The 16,191-nt window shown below is 37.6% G+C and overlaps 1 protein-coding gene across 2 annotated transcripts in view; it reads right to left on the minus strand.

Annotated features, from left to right (window-relative positions):
* Positions 1–5,266: 5,266 nt before the first annotated feature.
* Positions 5,267–16,191, minus strand: part of RNGTT (RNA guanylyltransferase and 5'-phosphatase) — a 270,915-nt gene continuing 259,990 nt past the window's right edge. Inside the window, exons 15-17 of one of the 2 annotated variants that reach the window (XR_006733534.1) lie at positions 9,246–9,369; positions 7,626–7,875; positions 5,267–7,529 (exon numbers count right to left, since the gene is read on the minus strand). Coding sequence is in view for 1 of the 2 variants with exons in the window: in XM_045544004.1 (XP_045399960.1) it covers positions 7,712–7,875; positions 9,246–9,369 (288 nt within the window). In the remaining variant the exon portion in view is untranslated. Of the gene's footprint in view, positions 7,876–9,245; positions 9,370–16,191 lie in introns of both variants that reach the window. The other variant, XM_045544004.1, reaches the window with a different exon arrangement.

The following is a 16,191-nucleotide window of genomic DNA, read 5'->3' on the forward strand; positions in this document are numbered from 1 at the left end:
TTTTTTCCCTCTCCTATGGATTATTAATCCACTAGCCTCCCAACTAGCCTATCGCCTTATTGTTCTTCCTTCTGCCACCTTAGACAGATTATTACCAGATTACTCTCACAAGGCAAACTCCTTTAAAAGTTTTCAATAAAAGTTAAAAGTTTTCAGCTCCTCATTAGTGATCAAATTTAGCCTACCTTCTTAGCCAGACATTCAAGGCCTTCAGAATCTGTCCCCAGTCTATTTATGCAGCCCTACTGCATTCATAGATTTTAGAAATATTTGTTTCACCCCATACTTTGTGCCAGACTGGCCTAGGTGCTGGAAATACAGCCAGGAATGAAATCAAGTTCTCAGTTCACATGGAACTTACATTCCAGAGAGGAGAGTCAGATACGAGGCAAACAAGCAAGCACATGTGTCAGATCCTAAGTGTTTAAAGGAAAATAAAGCAGGGTAAGAGGGTAGATGGTGACGGGAGTGGCATTTCTGATAGGATGGTCAGGAAGACCTTCAAGTCCTTAAGGTGGGAACTTGCTTGGCAAGCTGGAGAAACAGCAAAGGAGCCAGCGTGCAGGCACAGAGTGAACGAGGAGGAGGACAGGAGGTGAGGTCAGAGAGGCAGCCGGGGCCAGGTCACGTAGGGCCATGGAGACTGTGGTCTGCACTTAGGATTTTATTCTGCATGAGGTGAAAGGCGTTGGAAGGTTCTGAGTAGCAGAATGACATGTTTTTAAAAATATTATACTGACAGCTATGTTGGAGAATAGAGGAGGGGTGGGGGGATGAGCGTGGAAACTGCGGTACCAGTGAGGAGGCTATTTCAACAGTCTCGGCAAGGCGATGAGATGAGAGTTGCTGGAAAAGTTGAGCAACTGTCAAATTCTGGTTATGTTTTGAAGGTGATGCCAACAACATTTGCTGATGCATTGAATGTGAAGTGTGAGAGGAGGAAAAGAGTCAAGGATGACTCAGAAGCAACTGAAAAAATGCAACTGCCATTAACTAAGCTTTATAGGAAGACTGTGGGATGGAAGTCTATCGGAGGAGGGAAGCTCAGTTTTTGGTGTGTTAAGTTTGAGGTGACTATCAGACATCCAAGTGAAGATGTCAAGTTGTCAGTTGGATATTTGAGTCTAGAATTCAAGAGACAGATCTGGGCTAGAAATGAATTTGGAAAGTGTTTGTGTCTAGAAGGTATTCGTGTTCAGAGATCAGGAGAGGTCTCTTAGAGTGGAGGGAGAGGACAGTGGACTGAGCCTGGGTCACTTAGTGGAAGTTGGGAAGGTGAAGAGGGCTCGGCAAGGGTGACAGAAACAGAACAGCCTGTAGGCAGGAGCAAAGAAAACCAAGAGACTGGAGTGGCCCCGGAAGCCAAATGCAAAAAGGGCTCACCGAGGAGGGAGTAGTCCACGACTTGTTTGAAAACTGTCACGTGTGCACGTGCATGGACTGATCAGTGTGTAAACAAACAGAAACTGTCACAGATTGATCACTGCTGAGTCTGCGTAAATGGGAGTTGATTTTACTGTATTCTTTAATTTTGTATGTGTTTGAAATTTCCCATTAAAAAGAGTAAAAGAAAAAAGTGAGAAACTGTGTCAAATACTGCTGATAGGTCGATGAGGAGCATGGATTTGCCCCTGTTGAGGGCACTGTCGGTAGTGACAAGAACAGTCTCCATGGAAATGACAGCCTGTGGCAGTGGGTTCGAGAGAGACTAGGAGGGAAGGATGGGGGCTGAACGAGTGCAGTCAACTCCTTCAAGGAATTTTGCAGGAAACAGGGACATAGAAATGGGTCAGCAGCTCGAGGGAGACCAAGGGGCCAAGGGCGGTTGGTTGGTTGGTTGGTTTTAAGATGCAGTGATGACAGCTCTGTTTCCCGCCATTCTCCTTCACACAGCCCTGGACAAACCCCTCAGACGCACCCTGCCCCGTTCACCTCACCCCTCCCTCAAGGGGAACAAACACCTCCCACCTCCTGCCCCACCCAATCGCACATGATGTCCCCAGGTGTTCAGATTCTATCTACATGCAACATGGTCAAGAATTTTTTTTTTTTATAGGAGAGCTTTGGTTGTGGTGTTGTTCAGTTGGGGTCTCTGTGATCCTCATCTCCAATGTGTACCAAAGCACACTGTGTTTATACTACAGGTCAAAACTACACGGTATTCCCCTGACAGCTTTCAGAAGGGAAGCAGAACTTCTACAGAAACTGTAAAGTTTCTTACTCCTTTAGATCCTGGAAGACAGCATTCGGTAGGAGCAACAAGAATAATATCTTTCACTTGCCTCTCCCACTCGAAAAGACAAGGCTAGAAGCAACAATTCAGACTAACGAATCATGGACTTGAATTTATTTTTAAAACTAACTGAAAAGCCTCAGCAGCTACCAAAAGTTTTCTGAGAACATTAGAAATTGGGTGAGAACAGGCAGGTAGGGAGAAGGCGCCTTCTAGTTTGAGAAATGGCAAGTTCAGTGAAACTGCACTAAAAAATAGGACTTGATTGAAAACACTACTTCCCTCACACCTCCCTCAGAGTGTATCACAGCAAGGAGACCAGGGCACTTTCTTAAGATCCTTCCTGCTGAGAAGTCTCCCTCAGAAGCATTCATTTTCAGTGCAAAAGGCAAGAACAGACAAGACACTTCTAATCAGGATTAAACACAAGATGCATCAGAGAAGAAATTCTTCTCTGAAGAAATTCTTAAGATACAAGAGATGTTATCAGTGCTTCTATCATGCTGCGGTGAGATGGCTGGGGTGACAGGAAATTATGTTCATATGTGGCTAAACTGAGGAGGACAATAACACAAAAGGGCATTTGAACCTCTTGCCCTAATTACTACTGAGTGTCCACTACTGTCAAGCTCTGTGATATGGGTCACAGAGATGACATAGTTCCTCTGCCACATCTAGAGCCCCTTGTCTTGAAGAGAGACCAAGGAGGACTATTGTAACACAGTGTGAGATTTAGGAGGCCGTCTATGGGAGGACGGCTCCCCTGATGCTGAGATTGAGGGAGGCTGGGGCTTTCTGGCAGAAGCAGCAGCAGCACCACGTGCAAAGGTTCCTGGGCTGAGAGAGGACGGCACTCTGGGAAAAACAAGGAGTCACACCACTGTCTCACAGAGCAGGTGCAAGATCCACCCTGGACGGACAGGCTAAGGCCAGAACACAAAGGAGCTCTTAATGGGTGGGGTGCGGGTTGGGGGGAGTAACAGGAGCAGGTTTGAAGTTTTAAAAGATCACTCTGGTGGCAGTGATTTAAAGGAAAAATAGACTGCACACCAAGTTCAAAGTTGTGGAAACTAGTGACTTTCTGCTGATTTGTTGTCAAAGCCACATTCTGATTTTCTCTGTTGTATTTGATTATGCTTATTTCTACACCTCAAACACCCAAGGGTTTCACTCTATTTGGGTATTTTTAAACATTCGGGTAATTGCATTTTTCACCTATACACCTTATACCATGAGGGCATAGTATAATCAACCCCTACAATCAACCATTATGAGATAATCTACTATGGTCAACTGTGGTTATGAAAATGACCTTTAGTTACGAAACCAAGAGCTGCTGCTTTTTTGAGGGTTTCCATGCTCCCCTCCCTGCCTACAAGCCCCTCAATGGAATCTCATCCATGCAATGATCCTAACACCAGTCCCTGAGAACGTTTTCACCAGTTTGGGATGAAATACAGAAGGAAAGGACAATGCAGTGAATCTTTCATAAATCAAAATTATTCTACATAAAGGCCAATTCTTCCAAAATATATCCCACTTCCTGTTTGGGTGTTAAGAGTCCCTCAATTTTATTAAACGATAGCAACAAATATTTTTTTAAATCCCTTACATGTCAAAATAGTTGGCAACCCCAGATCCATACACTGGTTTTTTGAAGTGTGAATCTAGAAGACTGGGTGGCCCCTGCTTTGAGTCCCCTCTAGCACTAGCTGATCATGCACAGTGGTCACCGCTATCAGTCAGGTGAGGGGAGGGGCACTCTGCATTAACCAAGGCTGAGGATGACCTACTGAAGTGTCAGGGGTAACAGCTAACTATGCAATTATCAGGACAATGTTGGCCCAGTGGGTAATTTAATCACTATATCTTTGGAATTTCATACCTTAATGAGAATATGAAATTTTCCTTCGTGGCTGCTAAGTCATTCACATTTAAATATTGTTGAGTAACTAGTTTACATAGGTCCTAAAAATGTATTTACTTCCTTGATCCCAACTTCACCTCCTTATATTGGAGAAAGGTGCTTGAAGTCTATTACCCTGTTAGCACCAAAGAAATGACTTAAATAATTTGGGACCCCTGGCATGGAAGCAGTCCTCCACGCAGGGAATGTATCGAAGCCTGCAGGAGAGTGCTGCACAAAAATTTAGGTGCTAGAGTAGAAAGAACTATGTTTGGGTCTCAGCTCACAACTTAGTCTCACATTCCTTATCTAAAAAGTGAGGTTAGCAACAGTATCCACTAGGACAGAGCAGTTGTGTTTATGACAGTCTTGGTGCTTGGTGAATATTCAGTAATGGTAATACTGCCATTATTGTGAATACGAGAGATTTACAAAGTACTGGCTTCTACACAAGACTCATGGTTAGACCTGGAAAGGTTCTTTTTGATCATCTTGTCAAATCTTGCCTTTTTATAGACAGGTGAAATGGGGAAGGGAGAGAACATAGAACCAACAGGAGGCTGAGCCTGGACTTGCCTCTGGGTCTAGCCCGGAGTGTTCTCTACCACATGAGTTCTCCTCACTTAGGAATATTCGTTTCCTAACTTTCAAGGTTTTTTTCATCAGAAAGAACTGTAGAGTTCAAAATGTAAACATTTAAAGATGGCAATTCCATACTACAAAAATGGCAAGTCAACAAAAAAATTTGGTAGTTCATTACTTCATCATTTCAGAATATTTATTGCTGAGTATTCTTAAAAATTAAATGCATTAAAAATAATGTAGCAGAATATCTACTCATACAACAGACTGCTGAGATAGATGAACAGAAATATTAAAAAGATATGCCTTCCCCTATTTCTCTACACTTCAAAAATTAAAAGCCTCAAACTACACCCCCTATGTCAATCAAATTTCTCAGTTTCTCAGGAAGAAAAATAGAGGATTTACAAGTCTTTAATCTCTAGAGTGTAACAAAATCGATGGATTATATACTGGGTGTGGCTGACAGAAGCAGGATCTGATGTCAGCAATGGAAGAGGCACAAAAGCATCACCAGTAAAACAAAGTAGATACGCTTCTGTTATTTTAAATCAGTAGTTTTATTACAATATGCACTAACACACAATTAAAGAAGGAATGTCCTGACATTTTCTGAGCATTTCACGGAAAGCAAATGTAACCATCCAGGCAAGTAGAGTTATCTACACCTTTTCCTAACAAAAAGCAAAAGCTTTTACATGTGATACTGAAAAAAGCAAAGTTTTCTTATTCTTATCTAAAAAACTTCAGCCTCAGAAAAGAGCTATTGTGAAGTGAGCTGAAAAGTGTTTCCTTCCTGATATCCAAAATCCTGCCTCTGGATTTCTCCCCCAGCCTTCTAAATGACTTTTTATGACACTCTAGACAGTCGTGTGTTCAGGGGCTAAACAGGATCTACCTACAAGGCCAACTATTATACTTTACTATAATTGAAAGGAAAGGATAAATTAAGAAAATTAAGTCCTGCTAAAATGCACAACGACAAGGAGAAAATATCTGGGTATATTAAAAATGAGATGCTCTTTTCACATAACTCATTTAAAAGGTTACAATTACCATAAACACTTTAACTCCATTAAAAATCACTGGCAAAGCTTGCTTTTATATCTGCAAAAGGGCTCTGCCTTTACCCAGGCTCGGAGGAAAGCAACATACCGTATGAAGAGTCACTAGTCCTGGACAAACAGGCATCAGACTATTTGGGGTTGCATAGGCATTTTTTAAAGATCCATTTTGTAAAAGACACTATGGAACCTTGAGAATTTTCCCTCTTTCAACAGTCATTGTGGCAGTGAGGCGTTTTAATCCCTTTAGTGCCCAAACGACAAAAGTACTCTAGGAAAAAACATTAAAATGGCATTTTGGATAAATTCACTATACATTACATAAATTGGGAACAACAAAGAAAAACGCCCAAGCATGACTCTGGTATTTTATGTAGAAAAGCACTGCAGGAGAAAACTTTGTTTAAAAACATTTAAAACTCAACTGAATATAAATACATTTTTGGTTAATCTGTGCTGTGTCATACAGAAATCCTGTCAGATATTCAGTCTACCAGGTAACTCACTTGGATTTTCATGTCTGACTGTATCAGTAGAAGAATATATACTGTTGCATATACTTATATATATATATGCATCTACATATATAAAATTCAGATCATGAAAATTTGTTTTAAATACCTAAAAATAAATACATCAGCCTCTAATCAGCTAATTCTGAGAGTTCCTTCACAAACCAATCAGACATAGTTTCTCAGAAATGGCAAATGACCAATTAGCTGCCCTTCAAATCCATTATCTATCAATAAACATTTTAAAATTCAGATGTCTAACAGAAACAACATCCCCAGAATGGAATCGAGATAGAATTCTGGCTTTGAAAATAAATGTCTTGATTTTCTTGATGTTTAGTTCCTACAAATGTCTATGCTTTGCCTCTGCATTTATCTAGCAGTGGGAGAGCACTTTCTAGTGACAGCATTCTATTCCACTGACATTACCTTCTAATCGAAGGAGTCAGCTGGCATTTCCTTTGCTATTTTGTTCCAGGGAACTAACACAACATCGTCTGTATTTGATATCACTCCCATAGATCACAGTGAGTTGTGTCTTTTAATATAATTTACAATGTGCTGATACCACTGAGGTAAAGCAGAAGTAGCCCTGGCATTGAAAAAAAAAGAAAAGTCTCCCAGGAAAACAACACATAAAAGACCTGGTGGTATATATCCAAGTTCCATGAAGTAACTCAAAACCACTGCCAGAATGGACACATTGAATATCTGATAACACAGTTTAAACAACAGAAACAGATGAAAATACTCAAAATATGTCCTTTAGGAACGATGCAATTCACAAAAATGGAGCTTTACTTTTTCACTTTTACATTTTCAAAAAAAGAAAACCTTCCTTAAAATGATATAAACCAGACCAAGTTGTTTAATATAGTACAATCCTTAACAAACTTGTCATTTGTTTTTGAATACAGGAATCTCAGAAATGTCATAAATCCATGATAAATGATAGCAAGAATGTTTAATGCCATTGCCTAAATTTTTTAAAAGGAAAAACTGCCATAGTTGAAACACAACTTCTAAAAAATACAGTGTTTTATGTGCTCATAGTTCCAGATTGCTAACTTTATAAATTAAATGTGAAAGTTATCCATATATAAACAAGGCCTCTTTTTCATTGATTTCAATCTTGTTTAAACCTTTGGATATTTCAATCTTCAGATTCCACAAGGTAAGGCTGAGTTTATCAGATATAAATAAAATGTTTAAGTCCATGATGTACTGCAGCACTGAGGAAACAAACGCATCAGTATTTACAGGCTGGCTACAATACCTTTCTTTTCTTAAAAAAATTCAAATGTGTATCAACATCAAGTCACACTCACTTTTGAATTTCTCTGGCTACAAAAATCGGGCAACAGCATTTTTTCTCATTCATCTTTCCTCTTAACCCTGAAGTGAGAGGCAGGTCTTAGGTTGAAGGGCGCGGTCTTTTGGGAGGTGGTGGCGGCATGAGCTCCGCGTCAGGGTCCAGATGATGCTTTCGCTTCTGTCCTTGAGAAGCTGCAGCACATCTGTCGATGAACTCAAACAGCATCTCCTTGGTGACAGGGTTTGAGATGCTACTGCACACAGCTGTGGACAAAGAGAGACGTGTCTCACGTGAAGGTTAATTAAGGTAGCTGACTCACCACAGGCTTGTGGAAAAGGTTTTCATCCCGATATGCTAAACACTTCCATTTTACCAATTTGAGTGACATGCTTCAGATTATACTAATCTCCTCCCTCATCCACACCCAAAATAAGTGCTCTCCTAGTGGCTACCCTTTACTGTAGTATTAATTTTAAACCAACACTTTTAAGTATAAGCATGTCTTCAGTATGGTTTCCTATCCCTCCAGAACACTCTATGGGATTTTGAACTAACACGGTGCATTGCATTATAGTCCGTATTCAATTAAAACTTCTACAGAAAATGTGCCCTATAATTCTTCAATCTCTCGGAAAGAAGTCCACTCTACGAAACATATATTGTAGCACCAGCCACCATTCCTAATGAATAGGGAGGTTTCATTGAAGCTGGCAGACCATATTACTTTATCTTTTCTTTTTTAAGTGGTCAAAATTTAGTGCCAGTCCTTTTAATTGCATTTACCTATGGTTTTGGAAGAAAAGACACTGGCTTAATCATTTCTACTTTTGAAATTAATCTTGTCTGAACACAGACAGTTCCAACAAAACCCCTAAATATAAAAGAGTAACTTTTAAACTGCAAAACCTAAACTAGCAATTTCTAGATTTTCTTATAAGCTTATCATATATAGTCATCGTCATCATTGACTGAACACTTTATAAGTGCATAATTCTATTAACCTTTAATCTTGGTTTTTATCTTTTTTCAACTCTACTAAAAATGCAATCCAGAGCAACAACTGCTACTAGTAGTAGTATACCTTATAAACCTCAATTTATTTGTGTTGTTCTCCATGAAAGAAACTTACTATTCTGAATTCCCAAAGCATTCATATTGTACCCAAAGAACACTCTGAAGGATAGCAAAGCAGATTTTGTTTTTTAAATGGTTTTCATTTACTTTGTTCTCCATTGTTTGTAAAGTTATTTTAGGAGCTGGAAATTACATTTTCCCCTGCTAATTTTGTCTTTTACCATCTGGCAAACAATGGTTCTTATAGTTTTAAATAGATCTGAAATTATCATGGCTTTTGTTATTGTTGTTCAATAAATTCAACTTGTATACAGCCCAGTATCCTGCCCTTTAAACTTCTCTTTTGGATGCATGGGCACAAGCCCACCAGTTTAGAGAGGAGAAACTACAAGCTGACTGGAGCCCAACAGGGTACAGACCTGACATATCTTTCCCATCAAATAAGGATGAGGTCCAAATGACTCTATGACCTGTCAAGCAAAACAACTAAGCACATTTTGGTTCTAACATCTTACCTTCGTTTTTAACATAGTAAGCACTACGAGGTTGTCATACTCACCCATGGCAGTGTTGTAGGCATTAGGAAAACTTTTGTCTGTTCTCTGTCTCATGAAGACCCAGCTGTTGTTCTCAAATTTGCATTCTATAATTTTGTTGTCATACTGTTTTAGCTCTTTTGTCACCTGTTTCAAAAGAGAATTGAAGAAAATATTTAAATCATTTGAAAGGCTTTCTGCTTTTTTGCTTCCACTATGTGACAGACACATTAGGAAACGCCAAAAATACCTCAGTAACTCTTCATGCAGAGCTCTTTGTCATCTGAAGTATCTAATCAAGCCTGAAGATATGTTGTACACTCCCCCTTGTACACATGCTCATTTATCTGACATTTTATAAATAGTTGTGAAAACCACTGTCAATATATAGCAATTAAAAGAAACTAAGCAGAAACCAGCTACTTCTGGGCCAAATGCGAATATGTTACCATGGGGACCAATGCCTTCAATATTGTCTGTGTCTCTATGGCTTTCAGAAATTGAATATACTGCCTAGGTTTCATCAACTTTCAGAAAGGTCTCATCATCTAAATTCCTGTGTCAAACCTAAAGAAATTCCCTTTATTAGTTAAAAGAAAAAGTTACACATAAAAAGTAAACACTAGGATCAAATTCAGGCAATGTGCACCCTAAATATTTTGCTTTTCAAGCAGTGACAATTAACCCAAAATCTAACCTTTAGGCTATTTACCCTTTTCATCTCCAAACTAGTACAAATTTAAAGATGAAGCTACTTTTGACTTTAGTTGGTGGGTTTTTTGGCTTCTTCACTTCAGATCATTGAATATGGATACTCTATCAAAGCTAACAAGTATCCATGGTAACTATAGAACCTTTTAAAAGATATTTCACTGGGCTGTGAGAATGGTTTTCATAAATAGGAACCCAAGCTTATCTCTGCAGTTTTCAAATCAAATGCCAGTCATGGTAATATTTTATTCTGTCCTCATCTTTCAAAGCTAACAACTTTTCCTCACAATATGGTAGATTGCAATCATTCAACTTCATTAGCATTATTTGAAATGCTCTCATTTTTCTACCCACATATTCACTACCACCTAGGAATGTGAAGGGAAGCAAATTTTTAAAAGATGCTTTCAATTCACAGATTAGGCAGTAAATGTCTTCATAAAAACTTTCAAATTGTATTTCTTTTCCCTTAATGAGTATTACATTTAATTGGACTATTTGCATTTTCAACAAATCTGACAGGTCTAATTCATTCCATGGTTCCGAAACTAGACCTGCCCAAAAAAGTGATGCTCCACTTAGCAAACTTGCTAAATTTATTCTCAAATATTTATTATTCTAGTCTCAACTCCCCTGCCTTGCTTCCTAGGGACCCACCTCTTTTGTTTTTTTTGAGACAAGAGTCTCACTCTGTCCCCTGGGCTAGAGTGCAGTGGTGGTGTCATTCGTTTTACTTTTGATACATTATCCACACCCAAAGTATTAGGCAATTCATTCAGTTAGGTAACCACATTTGTGTTATACCATATGTATGATGTAACATAAATAAGTTTTTAAACCTTTCAGTCTCCATTTTCTAATTTCTAAAATGAGGAAAGGAGTTCCTAATTTACTGACTCACTGGAAGAATAATAAAGAAAAGTAACTGACACATAGTAGATAATTAGTAAAACTGTTAACTGAATATAAAATTAGGCAATGAAACATTGCTTTATAAAAATTGTTGTTTAGAAAACCCAACAAATTTATCATCTTAACCATTTTAAGTGTACTGTTCAGTAACGTTAAGTATATTCACACTGTTGTGCAACATATCTCTAGAACTTTTTCATCTTTCAACACTGAAACTCTATATCCACTAACTCCTAATTCTCCCCTCCTCCCAGACCTTGGTAACCACTTTTCTACTTTCTGTTTCTATGATTCTGACTAGTGTAGATACTTCAAATGAGTATTTGTTATACAGTATTTGTCCTTTTTGTGTCTGGCTTATTTCACTTAGCATAATGTCCTTGAAGTTCATTCATGTTGTAGCATGTGGCAGGAGTTCCTTTTTTAAGGCTGAATAATATTCCACTGTATGTATATACACTTTCTTTAACCATTCATCTATCGACAGACATTGGGGTTGCCTCCATCTTTTGGATAATGCTGCAATGAACATGGGTGTGCAAATATCTCTAAGATCCTCCTTTAAAATCTTTTGGGTACATTCCTAGAAGTGAGATCATTGGATCATATGGTAATTCTATTTTTAATTTTTTGAGGAACCTCCAAACAGTTTTCCATAATGGCTGCACCTTTTTACATTCTTATTAACAGTGCACAAGGGTTCCAACTTATCTCCATCCTTACTAACACATGTTATTTTATGGGGTTTTCTGATAGCGGCTATCCTGACAGGTGTCAAGTGATATCTCATTGTAGTTTCAATTTGCATTTCCCTAATCATTGGTAATGCTATTTTTTCATGTACTTATTGGTTGAATACCTTCTTTAGAGAAATATCTATTCAAGTCCTTTGCCCATTTTTAAATAAGGTTATTTGGTTTTTTTGTTGTTGAGGTAAAGAAGTTCCTTAGATATTCTAGATATTAAGCTCTTATCAGGTTGCCTTTTCACTGCTGCTTGGTTCCTTTGATGTTTCTAAGTTTTTAAGTCTGATGTAGTCTATTTTTTATTTTGTTGCCTGTGATTTTGGTATCACATCCAAGAAATCATTGCCAAATCCAATGTCCTAAAGATTTCCCTGATGTTTTCTTCTAGGAGTTTAACAGTTTTAGGTCTTATATTTAGGTCTTTAATCTATTTTTTGAGTTACTTTTATGGTGTAAGGTAAAGATCCAATGTCATTTCTTTTGCATGTGGATACTGTTTTTCCAATACCATTTGTTGACGAGATTGCCCTTCCCACTGTGTGGTCTTGGTACCCTTGTGGAAAATCATTTGGCCATATATGCAAAGATTTATTTCTGAGCTCTCTATTCTACGCCATTGGTATATGTATCTATCTTTATGCCAGTAACTAAGTATACTTTCTTAATTATTGTTGCTTTTCAGTATGATTTGAAATTAGGTAAGTGTGAGGGCTCCAGCTTTGTTCTTTCTCAAGATTGTTTTGGCTATTCAAGGTCCCTTGAGATTCCATATGAATTTTAGGATAATTTTTCTACTTCTGAAAAAGATACCACTGGGTTTTTCATAGGGATTACATGAATCTGTAGATAGATTTTGGTAGTATGGCTATTTTAACAATATTAACTCTTCCAATCCACGAGTGTAGAATGTCTTTCAATTTCTTGTATTTTCTTTGATTTCTTTTAGCAAGAAACAGTCTAAAAAAAAACCTGTACATGTAAATTTACTAAACAAACCATGACGACATAGAAAGGTACACTTTCAAAACAGCTGTCAAGAAAAGTAGATCATATGTATTTTACAAGAATGGCTTGCTAGTCAATGTGCAGTCTGTACTTTTACTGATGAGCAACTGTGGTGAATCTTTATCATATGGCTTATCATTCTTATGTTCTCAGTTTCAGAATTGCTATAAATTATGTGTTGCTCAATCTGACTACAGCAATTAAGCAGTATTATTAACTATCTATATATCTGCTTAGCCATGTGTTAAAAATATGGGAAACACAGCTTTCCAGAAAATGCATGCACCTGCCACTACTAACGTCAATGTATTTCCATGTTCAAGAACAGTACATCGTTCTTTTTTTTTTTTTTTTTGAGACAGAGTCTCGCTCTGTTGTCCGGGCTAGAGTGAGTGCCGTGGCGTCAGCCTAGCTCACAGCAACCTCACACTCCCAGGCTTAGGCGATCCTACTGCCTCAGCCTCCCGAATAGCTGGGACTACAGGCATGCGCCACCATGCCCGGCTAATTTTTTCTATATATATTTTTTAGTTGGCTAGATAATTTCTATTTTTTTTTTTTTTTAGTAGAGACGGGGTCTCGCTCTTGCTCAGACTGGTCTTGAACTCCTGACCTCGAGCAATCCACCCGCCTCGGCCTCCCAGAGTGCTAGGATTACAGGCGTGAGCCACTACATCGTTCTTCATTTATCACACCAGTTATATTCCCAAGAAAGACACGCTGCAAAGTACTCATTTGGTTAACTGGTAAAATATATTTAACTGGTAAAAATAATATCTCCCATATGAGCACAAACCAAAGACAGTTTTCACTAATGGTCAGATCAAAAGAATGACTAGCATACAGGAGACAAGTTTAATTCTAGTATCCAAATTCTAATTTGTTATTATGACAATAATCATCAACAACCAATTATATATTATTATTTACTAAAACAGGACCCCATTAGGCCTTCTATAATCAACTCTATCCTAGTTTGAGCTAATGAGGGCTTGAAAGTAAAAAGATAAAATTTTTGTAACTCAGGATTTCACATCTGTACCTATAATTACACTGAATTAATGAAGTTTTATTGGTTTTGAAAAAAAATAAAGAGCAACACATATATTTTATATTGATTAACATTTTTTTCATGTATTCATCTTACTGAGTTCTACACTTTTATACTATTTGAATCTACCAATAATCTGGGGTTAAGAGACTGTCAGATGAAACCTGATCTGGTGCCTCTGCAGATCTTAAATTAGCAGCTCAAAGATAAAATCTGGAATGAAGGGCTCAAAACAGAGTCAGGTAGAACCTCAGCTGCTCTACTCTGCCAGTGTTTTACATAATACTGTTTTGTATCCTAAGTGCTGAGCACACTAAGTCACAAAGGCACACAATCAGTGTTGGCTGAATTGACCTGCACAAAGTAGGCCAAGATGCATTTCTATGTCTAGTTTTGGGACAGAAGCCTCTAAAATTTATTGTCCTTGGTCTGTGAGACTTTACTTTTGATGTCAAGAGCTCATCTTTGTTTTAGAGAGAGACTGAACAAAGGCTTGGGAGAGGGTGATTTCTCTGAACTAATTTGCTCAGACAATACTTTAAAATAACAAATATCCTTCGACTGAGAAAGCCACCAGGGAGTTATTCTCTTTTTCAACTTTTCATTCTGAAATAATTTTAGATTGACAGAAAAGTTTTAAACATAGTACAGAGAATTTCCATAAGGGTTGAATATCCCTTATCCGAAATGCTTGGGACCAGAAGTGCTTTGGATTTTTCACATTTTAGAATATTTGCATTATACTATCAGCTGAGCATCTTAAATCCAAACACCTGAAATCTGAAATGAGCATTTTCTTTGAGCATCATGTCAGTGCTCAGAGAGTTTCAGATTTTGGAGCATTTTTGATTTTGGATTGTTAAATTTGCAATGCTCAACCTTTCTTATCTTCACCCAGCTTCCTCAAATGTGTATACTTTACCTATCATGTTATATTTATCAACTCTAAAAAAGTACCATTGGTACCATACAATTAACTAAACCACAGACTTTAGTCAGATTTCTTCAGTTTTCCACTAAGTCTTTATCTGGTCCAGGATCCAATTCAGGAAACCGCATTGCGTTTACTTGCCATGTCTCCTGAGTCTCTTTCAATTTGTGAGAGTTTCTCAGATTTTCCTTGATATTTCTGAAAAGTTACTAGTCATATATTTTGTGCAGTGTTCCTCAATTTGGGATTTTCTGATGGCTTCCTGTGATTAGACTGAGGTTATGGATTTTTGGAAAGAATGCGACAGAGGTGAAGTGTCCTTCTCACTGCATCATACCTAAGGGCTATGATATCAATATGACTTATTACTGGTGATGTTAACTCTGACCACTTGGTTAAGTGGTGTCTGCCAGGTTTCTCTACTGTAAAGTTATAATTTTTTCCTACCCATACTCTTAGTTATGAGTCACTATGTCCAGCCTCACTTAAGGAGAAGGGAATTAAGCTCCACTTCCTGGAAGGAAGAGTAGCCAAGAATTTGTGGACATTTATTAAAACCACTACAGAAATTAAATATTTCTTAGGAGAGATACTCTGAAGCTATGCAAATATCCTGCTTCTCAAAATCATGCTCATCCATTTTAGCATTCATCTGTGAATCTTGCATGCAGCAATTATTCCTCTGGTATTCTAATGGAATTTTCTATATCCTCTATTCCTTCTGCATGTATAATCTAGACTACTGTAAGGAAGATTTGTCCCTTCTCCCCTATGTATTTATTTAATTATTTATTTATATCAGTATGGACTCATGGGTATTTATTTTATTCTTTGGTTTAAACACTACCATCATTTCTTTTGTTGTTCAAAGTGTTCCAGTTTTGGCCACTGGGAACTCTCAGGTAGGCTCCCATGTCTTTTTTTAACTTGCTTCCACTTTTTCTCCATGGGGCCCTTTACCAGAGATTTTTTAAAAACAAAATTACTCTTCAACAGTCCAGGCTATACTAAGAAAGTATTGCTCCACCACTTGCTTTGGTCAGAATTTAAAATTACTATTGAGAGGAAGAGAGGTGGGAAGAAAGAGGCAAAGGAAGAAAAGTATATATGATACTATAAATGTTTATGCTTAGCATTAAACTAAGTTGGCTATTTTTTCTTTTCTGAAGTTACAATTCCACTTTTTGATAATTCTACCTCTGCAGTGTGACAGAAGGTGAACTTTAAAAACATATCTTGAGTAAATGAATGCAAACAAAAATCTTGTTTTCACATAAATAACTTCATTTTGTGGTACTTATGAAGGCAGAGAAAATAAACAAAGCAGAAAAGAAATGGAATTATTTAATACAAAAGTTTTCCAGGTGGTGTCAGAACAATATAAATAGCTTAAGTCTAAATTACTAGATAAATAATCTTTTAGAACTACTACATTATAGTAGGGCAATGATATATTAATACTTTAAGAAAGTACATCCCTCTACTAGAGGAAGTAAAACACTTGTCAAGTTACCTTTTTAAAAAACTTGTTAGACCAGCATTTTAAAAAATTTCCTTCACTGAAATCTATTGGCCTTTATGCCTCTATACTGAACAACTACTGTGTAAGTAAC

The sequence above is a fragment of the Lemur catta genome, chromosome 2 (genome assembly GCF_020740605.2).
Source record: "Lemur catta isolate mLemCat1 chromosome 2, mLemCat1.pri, whole genome shotgun sequence".
Lineage (NCBI taxonomy): Eukaryota > Metazoa > Chordata > Mammalia > Primates > Lemuridae > Lemur > Lemur catta.